Source organism: Molothrus ater, chromosome 2, assembly GCF_012460135.2.
Source record: "Molothrus ater isolate BHLD 08-10-18 breed brown headed cowbird chromosome 2, BPBGC_Mater_1.1, whole genome shotgun sequence".
In the NCBI taxonomy this organism is placed as follows: Eukaryota; Metazoa; Chordata; class Aves; order Passeriformes; family Icteridae; genus Molothrus; species Molothrus ater.
Window position 1 is genome coordinate 88,487,745 of NC_050479.2, and position 19,321 is coordinate 88,507,065.

A 19,321-nucleotide genomic window follows, 5' to 3' on the forward strand; every position below is an offset into this window, starting at 1 on the left:
AGCAAATTGCCAAATGTAATTTCCATTACCTGGGAGTCATATAATCTTCACCTTGGTCCAGGATATACCTTGCACTTTCACTTCATATTGCCCTAATGTGTAACTTCTTGGTGTTGTTGCAGGTAAATACTACCCTGTGTATTAAGGAGGATGGATTTGAAAAGCCAGTTTAGCCCTTGACAAGCAAATGGTACCCAGTCTTTTAGAAAGACTCTTCCTTTTATACCTTCCAATTACTTTTTTTATTATTATGACCATTTTTGCCAGGAGAACACAATGCTTTACTGGGTGATCTGTCACCCACTCACCTACCCAGCATGCAAGAACCTTCAGCATCAGTCCACACTCTGCTCTGGACGTGCATGTGCCTTGTGCACACTCAATCACAGGGTAGGTTTTTTGAGGCATTCTGTGGCACATATGCATCCTGAGATTCCCTGCCAAAGTAAAAGAGATGGAGTAAAACCTACTTATGCTCCTTCAACCCTCTGGAGGATTTTCCAGGAGATATTTCTTCCACAGTGACAGAAATGTGTATGTTTCAAAGGAAAGTGAGGTGCTGCCTTCTTCATGTTTCTCAAATGTGTGATTCCAGGTATATGCCTGTGCTGTGCCAGGTCTTGCCTTTTCAATATTTTGAAGCCATCCAGAAGGGAGAAGTAAGATAAACATGGCTATAACTCTGAGACTGGAGACAGAGCTGGGTGACATCATGCAGACATACCTGCCAATTTTGTTACTCACTCTCTGTTTTCTTTCCTTCTTTCTTCTGTTTGTCTGTCTCTCTTTGTCTCTTTCACCAGTAGCAGCCCTATTATTACACGGATGTCCTGACTGTGGGGTGTGCTGTGGGTGTTGGCTGCTGCTTTGGGACACCACTTGGAGGCAAGTGGCTGTTCTGTTTCCTTTTTCTCAGGTACCAAAATCCTCTCCCGCCTAGTCGTCTTCTCCTCTGCCCCTCTCCTGCACCACATTTTTGATGTGACATTTACTTTGGACAGAGATTCCTTTAGTGTTTCCAACCTCCCCAGCATCTCTGACAGTCTCTTTTCCACATGTTGTCCACTTTCTGGAGGCAAGAGGAGAAGGCTCTCTAGAGCAGTGGTCTCCAAATTGGGGTGTGCATATCCCAGGGGGTGCACAAGGTGATCTGCTGGGTGTGGGAAGGAAATGCCAGAATTTCTATTTTTTTTAATATAATAAGTAAATAGATTAAACTTCACTAATATTAAGTATTTGTATTGGCAGTGGTGCCCTAATATGTCACATGGCCACTTGTCACATGCAGTGCATGAGGTGTAGAGTTGCTCCCAATGTGGGGGGTTGGCCATGGTGCCTTCAATAATTTATTTTCTTTCAGCATATTGCAATGAATTGCAATTGATGTGTGCCCACACTGGATTAAGTGGATTTATGGATTATATTATCTAGTGTTAACAAAACTAATCCTCACAAATTGGAAAAGTGGCTTTTAAAGGTTCCTGCAAAGAGGCTATGGATTGAAGATAATACTAATAATGTGAGCACAGAGAAATGACAAGAAATGGCAGAACTGACACTTTTAGCACAGGCCCTTATTCAGTCCCATTATGAGGTACAAACAATGGCCAGCTAATCAGATCTGAGAGGAAGTCAGATAAAAGAAGATTAAAATTATCAAAGGTTATTTTAAATATGAATTTACAATCTGCTATTGTTAACGATGAACTTTACCCTGTGTGTGTTTTGTGCTTTGAGAAGTTAAGTAATGAGGGTATGAAGCCATCAGAATTAGCAAGACATTTCAAATCTAGGCATCCAGAGCATGAAGACAAACCTCTAAAGTTTTTTCAGTGATGTTTCAAGCCGTGTGACATTCAATCCAATACTTCACAAAATTCCACCCAACCTAATGACAAATGTGTAGAGAAACCTCCTTTGAGGTCTCTTGCTTCACAGCAAAAGAGAAAATGACACATAGCACACGGGAAATGCTTGTTCTTCCTGCCATAAAACGTAAAAATGGCTGTGATCGTACACAGAAAGCAATAGGGCAGCAAGCTAAAATGTGTTCCTTTGTCAGTAAACACTGCTGAAAGATGCACAGCAGACATTGCTTAAGGTTTGAAGAAACAAGGTTCTGTACAAATTGCACAGTAGGAGAGGTTTCCTGTGCAGCTGGATTAGAGTACAGATGTTTCTAAAATGCCTCAGATGATGGTATTTTCCAGATTCTGTTTCAGTAATGAAATGCAGAACTTCTTTCTGTGAGACACTGAAAGGAATATCTACCACAGAAATTGTATTCCCAACAGTAAATGACTTCTTTAATAAAAACTGTTTCATGGAAGAGCTCTGCACATGTAACAGTTGGTGGAGCAGAATAAGAGAAGAATTGGGGGGGTAAGGTTACCTAGACACCACTATACATGGAATTCATGCACTGCAGTGTTCACAGATGAGCTATTGCAGCAAAGAAATGGGAGCCAGACATGCACAAAGTGCTGCAGGATGTTGTTGATGTGGTTCATTTAATAAAAACAAGACCCTGAAAGAGTAGAATCTTTACAATACTTCATTACAGGATGGGAAATGACCATGAAAATCCTACAGGCATTTGCTGGTTATCTGATAGCAACCTTAGAGAAGAAGAGAATTTAAAGTCCAGTTGCATCTTTTTCTTTTACAAAAAGACGTGTGTTCTGAATTTGCTGATCTTGTCTGTGATGACAAGTGTCTGTCAGTGGATTGCTACCTAGCAGTTATTTTTGAAAAAGTAAACATACTTAATGTACTTCAAGGTGAAAGTGATGTTCTAACAGTGGGTGAGAAACTGCTTTTCAAAAGAAATTTGTGGAGGTTTTGTGAATCTGTTGCCAAATACAATGTAAATGTCTCTAGCTACAAAAACTGTCACTTTATATATACTCAAAAAACTTGAAAACAGAAATTTCTGCCTTTTAAAAAATCTTCAAGATTATGATTTTCAGTGGGTTTTGAAGCCACTTGTTAAAAAAATAAAAATTCAACATCATCTGATTATTTTGCAACAACAAATGATTGACATCAGGGAGGATGAAAATTTACTACCCAAATTTTAATAAAAATCTTTGCATATGTGGTGGGTGGGATTGTAAAAATAGTATCATGACTTATCCAGCACAGCAAATGATACATTTCTTGCATTTGGATCTATGTGTTTTTGTGAGATATTCTTTTTAGACCAAGTATCAAAATAATTGAACATGGAACCAGACCTTTGAATCCCTTTGTTACAAAGTGTTAAACCCAGATTTTTGAAAATAAAGAATATTACTGTTTTAGTGAGAACAAATTTTTTGTTCCATTAATAAATAAAACAAATTATTTTAAAATTATGTTTATTTCATCTTTATCTCATCCTTGCTTATTTTCTATTTTTGTGCATGTTTGATATTGTACACAATATTTTAGTACAGTAGTACATGTGCATTATTTTTAAATAAATAAATACACATATGGGGGGAGGGTACATGCTCAAAAACCTTTTATTGGCAGGGGTGCATGATGAAAGAAATGTGGAGACCACTGCTCTAGAGAGTTATTCAGAACCCTCTCTCATGCTTCTAGCATGACACTTGTTATTTTAACTTTACTCCCTTTCCAACTCTTTCTAGGGGTTCTTTTCAGCATCGAGGTCACCTCCACTTACTTTGCTGTGCGCAATTATTGGAGAGGCTTCTTTGCAGCCACCTTTAGTGCCTTCGTGTTCCGAGTCCTGGCTGTCTGGAACAAGGATGCAGGTAAGATAAGAGCTGTTCCTGCTCTCTTTGCACAGAAGTTGCTCTGTTAATGCATTATTTTCCATCTTTCTCAAAACCACAATGTTTTTATGATGTTTGAAGCTTCTGCCACAACACATGACTTCCAATGGCACAGAAGGAAGGAGAAAGGGAAGTATCTTGCCATCTTGTCAGCTGTCTAGCCCAACCTATTCCAAGGAGAGCTGGGGTGTATCTAACTCATAAATGACAGAATATGAGTCCTCAGCAAGCAAAAGACCCCCTGAGGTGGGATTTTTTTTGCCTCTACTCAGAACAGCATCCAGGCTGCAACACAGAGATATCCTGTCCCACAGGATGTAATCCTTGCTGGAAAACTCATGGCCTGCTTTGGTCATCTGTTGACTAAAAACAGATAATCGAGAAAATTGAGATGATTGAGTGATTAGGAGAGTATAGGATTGGTAGAATCTGACTGAAGGTCCTGAAAAAATAGTGTCTCAAATAACTGAAAAGCATGAGAGTGACATTTGTTGCAGACAGAAATTGCACAAGTCAGGCTTGTTCAGGAGAGCATCTCAACCACTGTGGGAATAGAGTTTTGGTGCAGAAGGCTGCCATTTCTATGTAAACTTCTTCCTTATAGTGCCTTCATCTTTTATTCTTACAATTACATCTATTTTATTGAGCTCCATGAGGGCAGTTTATTTATTTATAACTGCTACAACATGTCTCTCTTGACTTCAGAGGACTGGATTTTTTGGGGGTTTGAATATTCTCTGAAATATAGAAAATGACTACACTTTCTACCTGAATGTAGAAAGTGACTACATTGTTCTTTGTACAGCACTGCCTAAAAGTCAGCTGTATTTAACCATTGGGTCTGTCACAAAAAAACCAGAACCCCTATCTTTCTGTTCTTTCCAGAGAAAAATATAAGAAACTCAAAGACAGATAACAAGAGATAATTTCCTGTCCTTCACTTTGTCTTTTCTGATTCCCTTCTTGGTCTCTCAAATCACTAGAAATTAGCTTAATCCTGAATCATCTTGACTCCTGTCCCTTCTTCAAAATCATCCAGACAGCTTTAATACCCATATTAATGGCTCCTTAAGTTCTTCTTCATTGACTGTCTAGGTTAAAAAGTTCCATGATTCAACTGGCTATGAAAAATCATTCCTTTTCGCAGTTCTGCATTTTCTTTGTGTTGTCAGTCTGCTTGTCCTTGTATTAAGGAACTAGGAACTTCTATCTAGCTAAGTCATTCATTATTTTATGATCTTTTATTATATCTGCTCTAACTTGCCTTTCATGTCTTTTCTTGCTCATTTATTTCCCTTCAAAAGTTACACACCCAGTCTTTTCAGTCTCTGTTCATGTTCTATTATGCTTGCTACCAGGAAGAATGAGGTAGGGAAGTGATCACATCAGAATGACACATGCAAGTAAGTTGTGTAGCATCTCACCAAAATTCTTTTATTTCTTAGACCCACAGAATCTTTGCTAGATTCGTGATACTCATGGCTTTGTTGGCTAGCCTTACACCGTTATCTGTACTTTCCAAATAACTTCTGGTTATTTGTCAACCACTCTGGTTGGCTGCTGAAGCTTGAGTTCCTCTTTGCAAGTCATGGAAGGCTGGAGTTCTGCAATTTGCAGGATTTCTGTTTTACCATGTCCCCAGCTTTCATCTTACTTACCATAGGATTTCATGCCTTGCCTTCCTTCTGCTCCTTCTGGTTCCTTCTGTACATGGGTCAGTGTTATCTTAAAGTTCAAATCTATTTTTAATTAAATGTTCACATTAACTACTCTCCCATTCCTTTTTACTTCTAGCCTTGTAAGAATTGGACAGATACTCTAAAGTAGTACATTTGGTAGCCAATGGAGAAAAAAGGGCTTAGACATTTAGTTTCAGGATGGCTTAGTCACTCAGGAAAGAGGATGTAGACAGGAGGGATGAATCTCTCCGTGGAAATCTCTTTCTCACCTGTGGGAGTAGAGATGCAACTAAGAAAGACCCAGACTAAATGCTGTGCCTGTTTTCCTTTCCTCTGGTCATCTTTGCCATTCTGTAGCAAAACTCTTTGAAAATGAGTTCACTATACTTTTTAATGCTCTGCCATTTAGTGGCATGGACTATTTCCTAAAACTGAATTGAGATGATCGCTTTCTTGGGCTGATCTAACAAAAGAGAGGGCACCCTGCTTTTCACCATCTTCCATCCCTGAGTGTTCTTCTAAGCCTCACTGGTGCCACCTGGGTCTGTTGTTCCCCTCGATTCAGCTCACTTCCTTGGCAAAGGAGTAATCCAGGGAAAGAGCAGATAGGTTTTCTGGCAGGTTTTAATGAGGCAAAGGAGCTCACAGAAGGCTGTGATGTGTCAGAGTGGGCCCAATGGGAGAGGGGAACAATAGTACAGCCAGGAGGAAAGGAGCAGGGGGAAGAGACAAGGGAGCAAGATCTTCCCAATTTGGATAGTAGAATACAGTTTTAGGCTTAGCTATCTTAGGTAACATAATCCACTGAGACCTCATTTAATTAATACTCTAAACCTAGTTCTGTCTGACCAAATAAAAAGTACTTAATTCTTCCTGTTATTATCATATGCTAGATTTTCACTGCTTCTTTTATTTCCTCATTGAACAAATAATTCCTTCATCCAGGACAAGTGGGGATTTATAGCCCTCCTCATTCAGCTGCACTTCCACTCTGTATTAAATTGCTGATTTATCCTTCACCTGTTGGCACACAGATGTTTATTGTTTCCCCATAATAATGCACCTCCAGAAAAAAGCAGCTCAGTTTTGAACATTGCATTGTAGCAGAGCAGCACTACCAGGAGGGGTGAGCTGGAGAACATGGGGCTTAGTTGATCTTTTACATCTCTGATTTCTAAGCTTTTCATTTTTAAGTTTTGGTACCAGTCAAAAATTTTGAAGCTGTAACTTCAGTGAATATCTGAGTTTTGTTTCTGGAAGGCAATCCCAACTGTAAGAAGGGATACAGCTTCCTCAGCTATGCAGGCACTGCCTGCCTCAGCAAAGAGACCTCTCAGTCAGTAAGGATACAGGAAGAGCTTTTTTTTCTTGTAGTGGATGGATGATAGGAGACAATAAAGAAAAGAAAACCCTGTAAAAATCAGGGATTGTTGCTAAAAATAATGCATACATTCTCTGAAAGCAAACCTAGACCATCTAGAGTGCTAGGGTTGCAAGTGCTCAGAAATAGAACCTACTAAATCAGAGCAGTCTGCCAATCTGTAATAATGTATATAAACACACAGGAAAACCACACAGGAGCATGTATAAACAAGTTTCCTTGTCCCTACCCTAGCTTTTATTGTGTTTAACTTCTCACCTCATTATTTTCTTTCCTCCTCTACCTTTCTTCTCTCACAGTTACCATCACAGCCCTGTTCAGAACAAACTTCCGCATGGATTTCCCCTTTGACCTGCAAGAGCTGCCAGCATTTGCTATAATAGGGTGAGTTCCTGGAAACTGACACCTTGCTCTACAAAGGTTACAATATGATCTGTGTTAGGAATTCTTCTGCCAAAAAGTTACAAACATCACTTTTAGTCACTTTTGTTGTGGCAAATAAGGCTTCTATTTGTTGGAATTCTTCCTTCAGAAATGGTGCCCATGTATCACAATTGCTAAGGAAAGAAAGATGGGTATTATTAAAGTGTTTTTTATTTCCTTTCCATGTATCTTTTCCAGAAATTAAGCTTGGAGGTAAAAAAGAAAAAGAAAAAAAGTAAGTCTAACTTGGTCAAAATTCTGGAAATAAATTTACTGAATGGCCCTTTAACTGTTTTCATATTATCCCCAAATGAACTGATCCAACAAGTATGGCCATTTCACATGACAAAGATGGAACAAAAGGTTTAACCTGAAGTTTCCTTTTCACAAGCTCAGACTGATTATCCTTTTTGAGAGAGGTTGGTACACCTGGCATGGTGACAAGGGTGATCAACAGTAATTGGATTCAGTGAGAATAATTTGGTTAATTTGGAGGAAATGAAAGAATAAGCTTAAGAAAAATGAAAATTGGGAAATACTAGAGAAAAGATGAATTTGGAATTGCTGTGGGCAAAAATCTGTGGTTAGAGCTTGAGGGAGGCTCCAGGGAAATCAGAGCAGTAATGAAAGGAATACACTGTAGGAACAAACGCCTGTTCTGGTGTTGTGAACATATTCTCTTGCAAGACCTCCATCCAAGACTAGAAATTTGAGGTTTGAGGTTTTCCAGCCTATTTTAGTAGGCTGCTCTCCTACTAATTTACTTGAATATGAAATCAAGTGGGGTTTTTAAAGACATCAGCTATAGTGAAAAATCTGTGAATACATAGGAGCTTTTGCTAGCAACATGTATTCACTTTGTTCTTCCCCTTAAACAGACTTGCCTAATGAACTTGGAGGAATCTACTGGTTTAGATTGGCAAGGAAAAACATAATTCTTGTGGTTTTACAGCTGGTTGTTAGAATACAAAACTTCTTGTCACTATGTTTTGGACAGAGTTGACAGAGCTGGCTTTTTTCAGCATTGCACATAAGCTAGGAAATAAATATATGTCAAGTGCAAAATGCTTTCAATGCCTGGGTGTCCAGCGTGGTCTCTAAAATAAAAAACAACCCCAAAGGCTTGGATAGTCTTGGATAAAGTCTACCAACTTGGAATGCTCCAAATTCTCTCAAGTCTCAAAGTTGAACATTCTTTCTACCCAACATATTTCTTCACTTTCAGGTGGGACAAGCACTATCAGTGGGTAGATCTTGTTTTTCTGTGTCACCAAATGTTAATTTGCATAATCTGTACAGAAGGAGCACTTCCTGTTTATTGATAAAATGATAGACAGGAATGGAGAGACCTATATTTTAATATAAAATATTATAGAGCAATTCAGTTGAATGTGCAGTCTTTAGGCTTATATTGCCTAAGGGACTGGTCTATTTTAAACACTGTTTTAATCAGTGCTGGCTTAAAATATTGAAGAGTAATTCATTGAAAATGTTTGTCTGTGAAAAGATTTATATTTAGTTTAAATGTGTTTCTCTGCAATTTTTAAATGATAAAGCAGGATTATTTTCAACGTACAATGTTCTAAGTATACTAAATAATTCATTGAATGAGATTTGGCAAAAGCATGCATAATATATAACAAAGCAGAAGTCCATTAATTTTAGAAATTAATAGAATGAAAATATTAACTGTTTACCCTCAGTATTATGTGGATGATTGCTTGCCACCTAAAAAAAGCTTCCCCTTACCAATTCTAAATGCAGTCTTTTTTCATTCTTCCTTTTCTTTTCATGTTCAAGTATTAGGTCCTATTTATCCAAGTCTCATTAAGCTCCAGAGCCTTAGGATCACACCAATTCTTAGACAACTACACTTTTTTTCTTACTTTATTAAAATCAGGAGCATAAGCCTAAGTTATTAGGATCATAGAGATGATATACTTTGCTTTAGGCACAAGAGTTCCTATCACTATTAGTAATTGTTGTAGGTGTATAATTTTACTGAATCAGACTCAAAACTCCCCTCATTTTTACTATTTTCTGTTCCAACCTGATGTTTAAATTCTGACAATATTGCTCTTCGCCCCGTTGCTCTTCATGAGCCCCCACTGAGAACTGTCAGTTTCTTTTTATAAAGTATTTTATAGATTTTCCCCTGTTAGCAAGAGAGAATTGGTAAAATGGTAGTATGCATGACAAAGGTCCAAGATAATTTCTCCTCTTTCATCAGGGAGTCAATATCTTCAAATGAGCTGCTGCAGGAGTAACCCTCCAGCTGACATTCAAAAGACTACACGAGCAGCTAAAGATTAAACCACTTAAACTCATTTTCTTGGTTGATGGTTTGTGTATTATCTGTTTTTTGGCATGATTTTGTTTCTTTTTCTCCATTTTAGCATATGTTCTGGATTCCTTGGAGCCTTTTTTGTTTATCTCAACCGCCAAGTGGTCCTGGGCATCCGACGTCATAAAGCCCTGAGCCAATTTCTCACCAAATAGTGAGTACTTGTGAAGATATTCTCTTTAGTGACCAGATTCTTACACCCTACTGGTACTGGATAGTAGCAAATGCTTTCTGGAAGACAGCAGACCTATTTTATGTGTAAGATGAAAAATATGAGAAACTGCTCCTGTATGAGAGAAAGATCTCTGCAAACATCAAGAGAATTTTTCCTGCACTGGATTTTCCTTTTGCTCAGCCTCCATAGTTTCAAATAGCTTCTTGATTTGGAAGGGAGAGTCTGCAATATTTGTTAAGAGGATAAGGCAAACTATTCATTGGACGGAAAATATTTTTATTTAGAAAGTCAATGATCATGCTTTTTAAAATCATGCTGTTTCTGGTTTGTTTGGGATTTTTAGGATCTGTGAAAAATTCAACATTATTTATATTTTAGGAAAATTACACACAACTGAAATCTAACTATGTTTTTAAAATATGTAATTTCGTTTTTAATCAAAGTGTTGGCATAAATGTAAGGAATGTGCTCCATTCTTATCAGGCAAAAGCTGAAACTGATAGTAACCAAATGGTGTGGAATGCAGCATGGAAGAGAAATGAAAAAATGAAATAAAAGTCTTGACAATAAAGTTTTTACAGGACACTTGAAGATACTGTTTTCCCCTCTCTAACAGAGTCCTAACCTCCAAAGTTCATAAATTGAACAAGATAAGAAATGGTGGCTAGCTGTAAATGTCTTCAGTCTCTTTACAGAAAACTATCTGATACTATGAGAATTTTTGAAGTTGAGAGGCATGGAGGACTTTATTTCTTTTCCACTCACAGGCCTGACCAGAAGAAAACCACTAAATAAACAGAAGTTCAAATTAGCTTACTTTCTTACATGGAAGGAAAAATGTCTTTCCTCATCATGTAGCCTTACCCACAAACAGCTGCAGGGCTATCAAATCAAGTTAATACAGAAATAGAGCAAAGCCTGAAAAGTGGGAATTACTTTTCACTGATTTCTCAAAATTTTTAGGTCCTTAGACTGAATCAAATTAAAGGTTATATTTTGTCTTCCCAAATCTCAGCCAATGCTTCCTGTAGGAAACAGTAACTTGCCAAGGGACACATGACAGGATTAGTCCAGCACGGGGAAGCAGTTAAGGCTCATGTTGTCTCAGTGCTTGTGAAGTGTCACAGTGGAGCAGGGCATTGAACTGCTGCTAACAGCACTCCAAAACAATGGATACAAATACAGAGAGCTTCACAGAAACAGCATTCCTAGTCCTGAAGTGATAGTGCTGCAAGAACAGAATGTGAGGCCACATTGTGATAACTTTCTTCCTTTGCAGCCGACTGATATACCCTGCTGTTATAACCTTCTGTATAGCGTCTGTGACGTTTCCTCACGGATTTGGGCAGTTCATGGCGGGAGAGGTGAGACTGGAAACCCTATTATCAATTCTGTGCAGTTCTTTGGAACGTTATCTCCTTATCCTCTGCCCCAATAACCTTGTGTCAGGGAAAAGGGAAGAACGATATGGGAGGAGTTTGGACTGAGGAGGCACCATATGATCTCTGCTACCTCTTTCATAGAAAACTTGAAAAGGTGCACTCTTCTAAGCAAATAATAAGAAAGATGTTACCCCATGTGTAAAAGTAATTATCCACTCCTCTAAGCAAATAATAAGGGAGATGTTACCCTGTGTGTAAAAGTAATTATCTCTTCACCTGTTGAGTAAAGTTCTGTCTCTCTTCCTGCAGATTAGAAATGTGAATTAAGTCTCATAGTCATGAATTCCTACAGTAAAAATCTCCTCCACTTCCTTGCAATAGAGATAAAATATTTACTCCATCTGATCTCATGACTCATACCTGTTTTTTTGCTGTTTAGTTGATGCCACGGGAAGCCATCAGCACTCTCTTTGATAACTATACCTGGATCAAACACTCTGGGGACACCCAGATCCTAGGGAAATCAGCTGCCTGGATCCATCCTAAAGTCAGCGTCTTTGTCACCATCCTGCTCTTCTTCCTCGTGAAGGTAGGAAGCCCAGCTCACCATAACCCTTCTCCACTCAGACTCAATGTCCTTTGAATGTCCTTCCCTTCTGTAAAGCAGTTTGTGAAGCGCCAATGAGGAGTTCCTGGGTATTGAATGAAGCACTACAGCTGCAATGGATTCCTACATCTTCTGATGTGATGTTTGTCCACCTTGAATGACCAAAATTATTAGGGAATAGTTTCCTTAATATAGTGACCTTTTCTGCTCCCTAGGTCATTCTCCTCATCCTGCTGAATGACCTTTGGTGTCCACTGTGGAGTAGGTGGTAGGGAAAACTAAATCAGGAAAGATTTCTCAATTTCCAACAGAATAAATACTTGACTAAAAAGCTCTCAGATAATTTATGTTTTATCTACATGAGGTCTAAATACAGTCTATTTGATATTCCTGACTTCATATAGGAGACAAATAGGAATATGCAAGCACAATCTATAGCTGTGTGAGACTCAAGGATTTGTTAGCAGTCCATCAAAACTTGATGGAGAAATTCAGTTGGAAACAGTTTTGCTCACATCCCCGACAGCAACAGCAGATTAAAAATTCTGAGCTGACATCATCTGTGGAAGTTGCAACTGTTCAGCCTTGAAAGGATCAGCTGTGTAATTGGCATAGGACAGAGCAAAAAAAAAAAGACACTTGAAAGAAGGAAACATCATTCCAATGTTCAAAACAAAAGTACAAGAAGGAGGTTTTCCTAAGATGAAAGATACATAGATAGATAGATAGATTTAAAAATATCATAGAATAAGTGCTAATTCTTTTATTATTTACTTATTGCAAAGGGGAAGAAGAGCTGAGGCCACCTTGCAATGTCAGTTGAAAATTTCGGTAGATCAAGAACAGCTATCAATGACTGATTGACAGAACTGTTTCCACCTAAAGTAAAACACTCTATCAATTTCTGACAGGTAGTTAAGGGTTCTCCTTCTGTGATAATTCTTATTACAGTGTACCAAGCAGAAAAGGTCTTGTTTACTTGAAGAAAAGAGGAGAGGAGAAGAGGAGTGGACAGGGTATGTCTGAGTCCATCTGTTTGCCTTTGGAGGAGCTGTACCCTGAGTCACTAGATTCATTGGCATTGTCCTGCTAACTAAAGGCTTTCTCTACTCACTAGATAAGATGCTCTTGATTTTCTTCTGGATAAATTCAGCATTGGGATAGACCACATAAACAAGAAACTGCTATTATGACTCTGGGCAAAGGCCTGGCCTGATTCTCCACTGAAGTATAATCAGTTTTCAGCTGTATTTGGCCAGGTTTGGTACTGCAAAGACAGTGCTCAGTTAGCAGTACTACACCTCCACAGCCTTTTGGTCTCTGTAGCCAGGCTGGGCACAGAGTGGGGCAGCAGGAAATGCTACTGCTGCTCAGTAACAACTGTACCCTCTGCCTCTGTTCTAGTTCTGCATGGCTGTTATTGCCACCACGATGCCAATCCCCTGTGGAGGCTTCATGCCTGTTTTCGTATTAGGTGAGTTTCAATTTTGTTTTGCAGCACATTCATCTGACAGGGGGAGAGAATAGGAGAGACACTGCCTACACACCCAGCAGGGTTCATCTAGCATATGAGGAGTCATCACTTGCTGTCGATGACAACCTGATTAGCAGTCCATAGACCAGCCTCTGGGTCTGCTTTTGACATTTCCTCAACCCCCCAAAACCAAATGCCAAGTAGGTAATCCCCACCCTTTTCCATAAGGAAGGCCACACTTGGGGATACATGCTGAGCCATGGCCTTCTTATCTCTATGCCTCTTCACTTATATCCTATAATTAATAGTAGTTGCTCCTTTCACCCTTGAAAGCCAGCCAGAAGAGATAACCTCAAAACTAGTACCTGCAATGTAATCTAACTCCTTTTTTCTGATTGAAATGTGATAGCATAAAAAGTTTATTGACTTTTAACTGGTTTTAATTCCAATAACAACAAAAAAATCACAATAACGTGATGTTAATGTCTAGAAAGAGAGGCTACGTTAGACTGAGCTATACAAGCTCATGATGTTCAGTATTCAGTACCCATAACTCTCAAATGAAATAGGGTGCTCTAAGGACCTCCGAGTTCTGGCAGGCAGCAACTGAACATGAGGCAGTAACCATGCCCTTGCAGTGATGAAGGCTAACCAACATCAGGGCTGTATTAGGAAAAGACCTAGACAGCAATGCAAAGAAATTGTCTGTTTCTATGCATTCAGCATTTTGGATACAGTTCTGGAACACTGTACTGTTTTGTGTCCACCAGTCCAAGAGATCCTTGCAGACTTGTAACCTGTCTGAACAAGACATGGTACTACATCTCACTTTGAAATCAGCCCTTTTCTGTGCAGGGGTCAGAACAAGACCTCCTGAAGTCCCCTCCCACAAAAACTCTTCTGTGAGCTGGGATTCTAATGCTTAGACATTCACAGTATGAGAGTCTAAAGGGCCGTAACTGTGATCTGGACTGACATTGTACACAGCCTGAGAATATGCCCTCCAGCCTGGGAATCACAGCTACTGCTGTGCCTGGTGTGCCCAAGTGAATGAATGAGGGGTCAACTGTATTTACCAATCTTAGTACCCTTTTTTCCTCTTTTAGTCTAACTTCTGTATTTTGTAACTGAGAACTACTCTTCAGTTACCAATGTCATTATAATGTAAGTTTAGGCTTCGTTTCTGTTAGAAAATACCCAAGTGCTTGCACAACACAGACTGGATGTTCCTTAAATGTTAACTCCATAACTGTCAGTGATATTTTTCAGGTGCTGCATTTGGACGTCTCATTGGGGAAATCATGGCATCGCTTTTTCCCAACGGGATCCTCTTTGACGACATTCTCTACCAAATCTTACCTGGAGGGTATGCTGTCATTGGTGAGCCTCCACACCTTCCTTTTTCCTCACCTGGTCCCACTGCTGTAATTTTCCTCGTTGACATGACATGCTGTTTCTATATGACAGTCTTCTTCTCTCCCTATTCCTTTTCCTACCTGGGAAAGGTGCAGCAGCTTTGACAGGAGCGGTGAGTCACACTGTCTCCACTGCTGTCATCTGCTTCGAGCTGACGGGTCAGATCTCTCACATCCTGCCCATGATGGTGGCTGTCATCCTTGCCAACATGGTGGCCCAGAGTTTGCAGCCCAGCCTCTACGATAGCATCATCCAGGTGAAGAAGTTGCCCTACCTGCCAGACCTGGGCTGGAATCACATAAGGTATAGTAGCAAAACAGGCAAGAAAATACAGCAGGAGAGGGTTAAGACCACAGGGGAATAAAAGGTTATGAAAAGGGTCCAGTACTACAAAGGAATTAAGAAGGCCTGCAGTAAGAAAAAAACAAGTGTTGGGGTAGAATTAGGTTTCATACACAAAAATGGAGAAAAGTCCTCTTCTTTTTTTCACTGAAAGCACAAGTTTGAATGACCTGCAATGTTACTGAATTTGTATTAATACTTCCAAGTTGCTTCATCTTAAAAATTTAAAATTCAGGAGTCTCATTTATCTAAATTCAGTGGGGTTTGGATATTTTTCCTCAGCAAATGAGCAAATGTTTGAAATACTTTATTTGGATATTTTGCTTGAAGCAAAACTCAGTTATTCCTATAAACATCTTCCCCTCTCTAGTATATATCATACACATGGGTATGTATATAAAAACCATCTATAAATACATGTTTGCATGTGTGTATGTTATGGGGAGGGGTAACGGAGTGAAATACAACTGTAATGGAAATCCAGTTAAGCTGTATTTATCCTCTTGCAAAGTCCTCTGGTTACTCTCACAGAAGATCATTTGGCAGCTGTATTTTGAGCACTTTTTAAAAAAGTAGTCATTTGGGTATTTCTTTAGAGAATTTATGTGCTTGGCATTTTAATATGATAACTCTTCCTCTTATTCTCCCCAAATGCGCAGCAAATACAATATCTTTGTTGAGGATATTATGGTCCAAGATGTGAAATTTGTTTCCTCCAACTGTAAATATCGAGACTTGCAAGAGGTACTCCAAAGCACCACAGTGAAATCTTTGCCTTTGGTGGACTCGCCAGGTAGGCAATGTGGAGAAACTGGTCCTTCCTGAAGACTGTCTCAGCTTGGAGAAACTAGCTTTCAAATTACATGGTGTGAAGCAGGCAGTGTGACCCACCACATTAAAAAAAAATCCCAAAAATCTCCCACTGTGGATGATGTATGGCAGATGGCTATTTCAGCTGGCCAGACAGGGAAGCTGGAGTGTGGGCAGTGAAGCAGATCCAGCACATAAGGGAGGTGTGTGGGAAGTCTCCAGACTGAACTGTGACAACAGGGCCCACCTGGGATCCTGCATGAGCCAAGAGCATGTGTGGGGTGGCACAGCTCAGGACAGCAAGGTCCCTTCCCACAGCCCCACAGCCTAGGAGCCACCACAGGGCAGGTCAGTCACTCTGGTACAGCTCTAGATAGTACAAGCCTAAGCACCTAGAAGAGGCTGGAAGGAAGAAGGGGTGATGTGTGGAAGGGGAATTTCAAAACCTGGGCGTGGTTTAATGGCTTCCCTGCTCTGTGTTGCGCAGAGTCCATGATCCTGCTGGGGTCCGTGGAGCGGTCGGAGCTGCAGGCTCTCCTCCAGGCACACATCAGCCCAGAGCGGCGGCGGCTCCTCAACAGAGAAAGGCAGCAGAAGCTGAACGAGGCACCCTACAATGGACCCTGGGCAAACCTGCCCAAGCTGAAGCACGAATCTTTTGCTTATGTCGATGAGGATGAGGATGCAGAGAAGGGAGAGGTGAGGGAGGGAAGTGGAAGACTGCAACACAGAGACTGCTTGGAAGCAGTTAGGCATTTGGGGAGGCTGAGAAATAGAGGGCACAAGGTGGACTTTATTTTCTCTCCTTTCTGTAACAGCTGCCTCGGCCTCCAAGTCCCACTCCCAGTTACCCAGAGGAGCCAAATGGCCCAACAAGTCCTCTTAAACAAATGCCTGAAACCTTGGAGCCCCAGCAGCATCCAGGTATGGTAACTTCTGTCATGGCTCAACCACATCCCAGCCAGCTTGGGGAAGCTGTGTGTATCTGCCTGTGTGAGGGGCTCGCTTCCCAGAGACTGAGGAGGAGCTTTCTCTGCTGTTCCTGAAGGACACTTTGTTAGTGCACCCCAACATCAGTGTAATGTACCAGGAGATACCTTCTTTTGTGATCGCTCAGGCAGCATGGAATAATTAGGCCCACTAAGGATGGACTCTCTCTGTCTCCCCACTCCATTCTTTGCAATAACAACTCCTTGGACATTTTCTGCAGTCTGCATAGAATGGTCCCATCTTTTGCTCCTTCACTACGTGAGTGAATCTCCCTGGGGAAAGCAGCCTGAGAGCTAAACATGTTTTGCACTAAGTTTTTGAGTAGCTTAGGCTGTTACTCACCCATCTCCAAAACTGAAAGGCTCCTCCCTTGGACACACATCTCTTTGATTCAGCTGCATCAATGTGATGGACAAACATTGATGTATTGTGCTCTTCTGCGTCACACCCAGCTCTGTATTAGCTTTGCTTTTAAGACTGTACTCATAGCTCATTGCTGATTTATTTTTCATGTATATGTGATGCAGGATGGTGGGTTGTTTTTATCCTTTATGCATCCTGAAATATGCAAAGAGTGAGTAAGCACAGTGATGTAGCCCAGTCTTGAGAATGAGTACAGAGGATAGGGCTTTAGCTCATGCTTTTAGGCACCCAAGCATTACATGTACTAGAACATATAGCACATTCTGGTTCATTAACACCCCTCATGTGTGACTAAACCTTTAAGGCATAGAAAAATCCACTTTATGCTTCTAGAGCAGGGAAGTGGTGGGGTAGCCATCCACCTATCCTACCAAAGCAGAAAAAGAACCACAAATGAAAACCAGGACAGTGTGTGAAACATTTTACATGAAACTAGAACTGGGTGACCCAGGAATGACAAAGGAAGTGGAACAGGAATGAATTCATGAGACCTTGCTTTTCTTTTTTTAGTTTGGCTCACAGCTATCACTGTTTCTGACCAAACTTCCTCTACAGCCTTGCTCACAACAGCACCAGGCCCTGTATCCTCCTCTTTGCTTACTCCTTGGCTGGGAGTATAATTCTGATCTTTTCTATTCCCATCATTCCACTTCTGGCAGAACGCATGGACTCCTCACCCCTTGGCACCTGTCACATCCAGTTTGTTGAAACGTTTTGTTGCATGGTAATATTCTTTCTGGAATGTCCCAGACACCATCTTACAAACTGAATGCCAGATTGTGACCAGCCCAGCTCTATCATGTCCCTCATAGCATTTCCCAGCCTGCCTTGGCTAAGAGGATGCATTAGGTGTGGGGCTTTGTATTTTTGTCTCTCACTTGTTCTTCTCTCTTATCCACGTGTTTGTTCTCATCCTTCAGGCAGTTTCAGGAGTCTGAGGAAACTGATCCAGCAGCTTTTGTGCCATTGCAGCCGTCCACAGGAAACAGAGAGCACCATCCAGGTTAGGGCTACACAGAGCCTGGTAGTACCTCAAAGAGGGAAGGGAATGCAATGGAACTAGAAACTTGAGACATTCAGCATTTGGCTAAGGCATGGACACAGATATGGTCCTGCACTCTGACAGCATCAGTGGGGAACTCCCTCCAAGGAGAAAGGGTGTGATTACTGTAAAGGAGTGTGCATCTTCCTAAAGAGTCACCTGTGCTCAGGTCTCAGGCTACCATCATGATTGAGTTTGGACATCTTTTCTCTGTGAAAAAAAAAAGATATTTTGGCTAACATGCAATAAAATGCAGTTCTATTCCATTTGGCAAACAGTTTTGGACAGATGGAGAAAAATGAAAAAAAAAAAAGCTTTTGGCTCTTGCCACGTTAAACTTGCCCTTGGTTATCTGACACATCTGCACAGGGTTTGGGGATAACAGACAGAGCTTATGGGAGACCCATCCACTCCAGGACAGTGGTTGGACCCTATGTGGGATATCCTGAGAGCATCTAAATCAGTATTAGATGGCCATATTTAGGCACCTGAATTGCTCCAGCAGAACTCCATGGTGAACTGTCATTGGCAAGGGAAGCACAGCAAGGGCAGAATACACCATATAATGGATGAGTATAAAGAAAATCTAAGCACTTGGAAAATCTAATACACCATTTGGAACAAAAAGGGGACCACATGGGGTGAGGAGGCTGTGCAGATTTTCCCTTTCTGTACTCTGTGAAACTGTGGTTTCTTTGGCTGTCCTGAAGAGTGTTTTCTCCTACAGGAGCCAGTGGAAGTCATTGAGACAATGACACCAGAAGAGGTAAGATGAGGTGCAGAAAAAGAGTGAGGTCATGTGAGTGCTCCTTGTACCCATTTCTTATCACTTGCAATACTCCAGGAACCTCAGTGACTGGCAGATAAAGCCATAGCCAAAGTAAATTTCTCTCTTGGAGTGGCACAGTGGGCAAGTCTCACCCATAAGAGAAGAGATTGGCTAGATGTGCTGGTAAGACTCTGACTAATCTGATCTAGCTTTGAAGTTAGCCCTGCTGGAGCAGGGTTTTGGACTAGAGGCCTCCACAGGTGCCCCCTCATCTAAATCCTT

General features: G+C 40.6%; 1 protein-coding gene across 2 annotated transcripts in view; it reads left to right on the plus strand.

The window, feature by feature from the left end:
• The window catches only part of CLCN1 (chloride voltage-gated channel 1), a 56,057-nt gene that overhangs the window by 33,043 nt on the left and 3,693 nt on the right, over positions 1-19,321 (plus strand). For both annotated transcript variants that reach the window (XM_036406313.1, XM_036406307.2), the window contains exons 7-20: positions 807-885; positions 3,636-3,761; positions 7,142-7,226; positions 9,662-9,763; positions 11,064-11,148; positions 11,606-11,755; positions 13,178-13,247; positions 14,517-14,627; positions 14,753-14,966; positions 15,665-15,798; positions 16,303-16,514; positions 16,634-16,739; positions 18,149-18,231; positions 18,998-19,036. In XM_036406313.1, the coding sequence (XP_036262206.1) occupies positions 807-885; positions 3,636-3,761; positions 7,142-7,226; positions 9,662-9,763; positions 11,064-11,148; positions 11,606-11,755; positions 13,178-13,247; positions 14,517-14,627; positions 14,753-14,966; positions 15,665-15,798; positions 16,303-16,514; positions 16,634-16,739; positions 18,149-18,231; positions 18,998-19,036 (1,596 nt within the window). The remainder of the gene's footprint in view (positions 1-806; positions 886-3,635; positions 3,762-7,141; positions 7,227-9,661; positions 9,764-11,063; positions 11,149-11,605; positions 11,756-13,177; positions 13,248-14,516; positions 14,628-14,752; positions 14,967-15,664; positions 15,799-16,302; positions 16,515-16,633; positions 16,740-18,148; positions 18,232-18,997; positions 19,037-19,321) is intronic.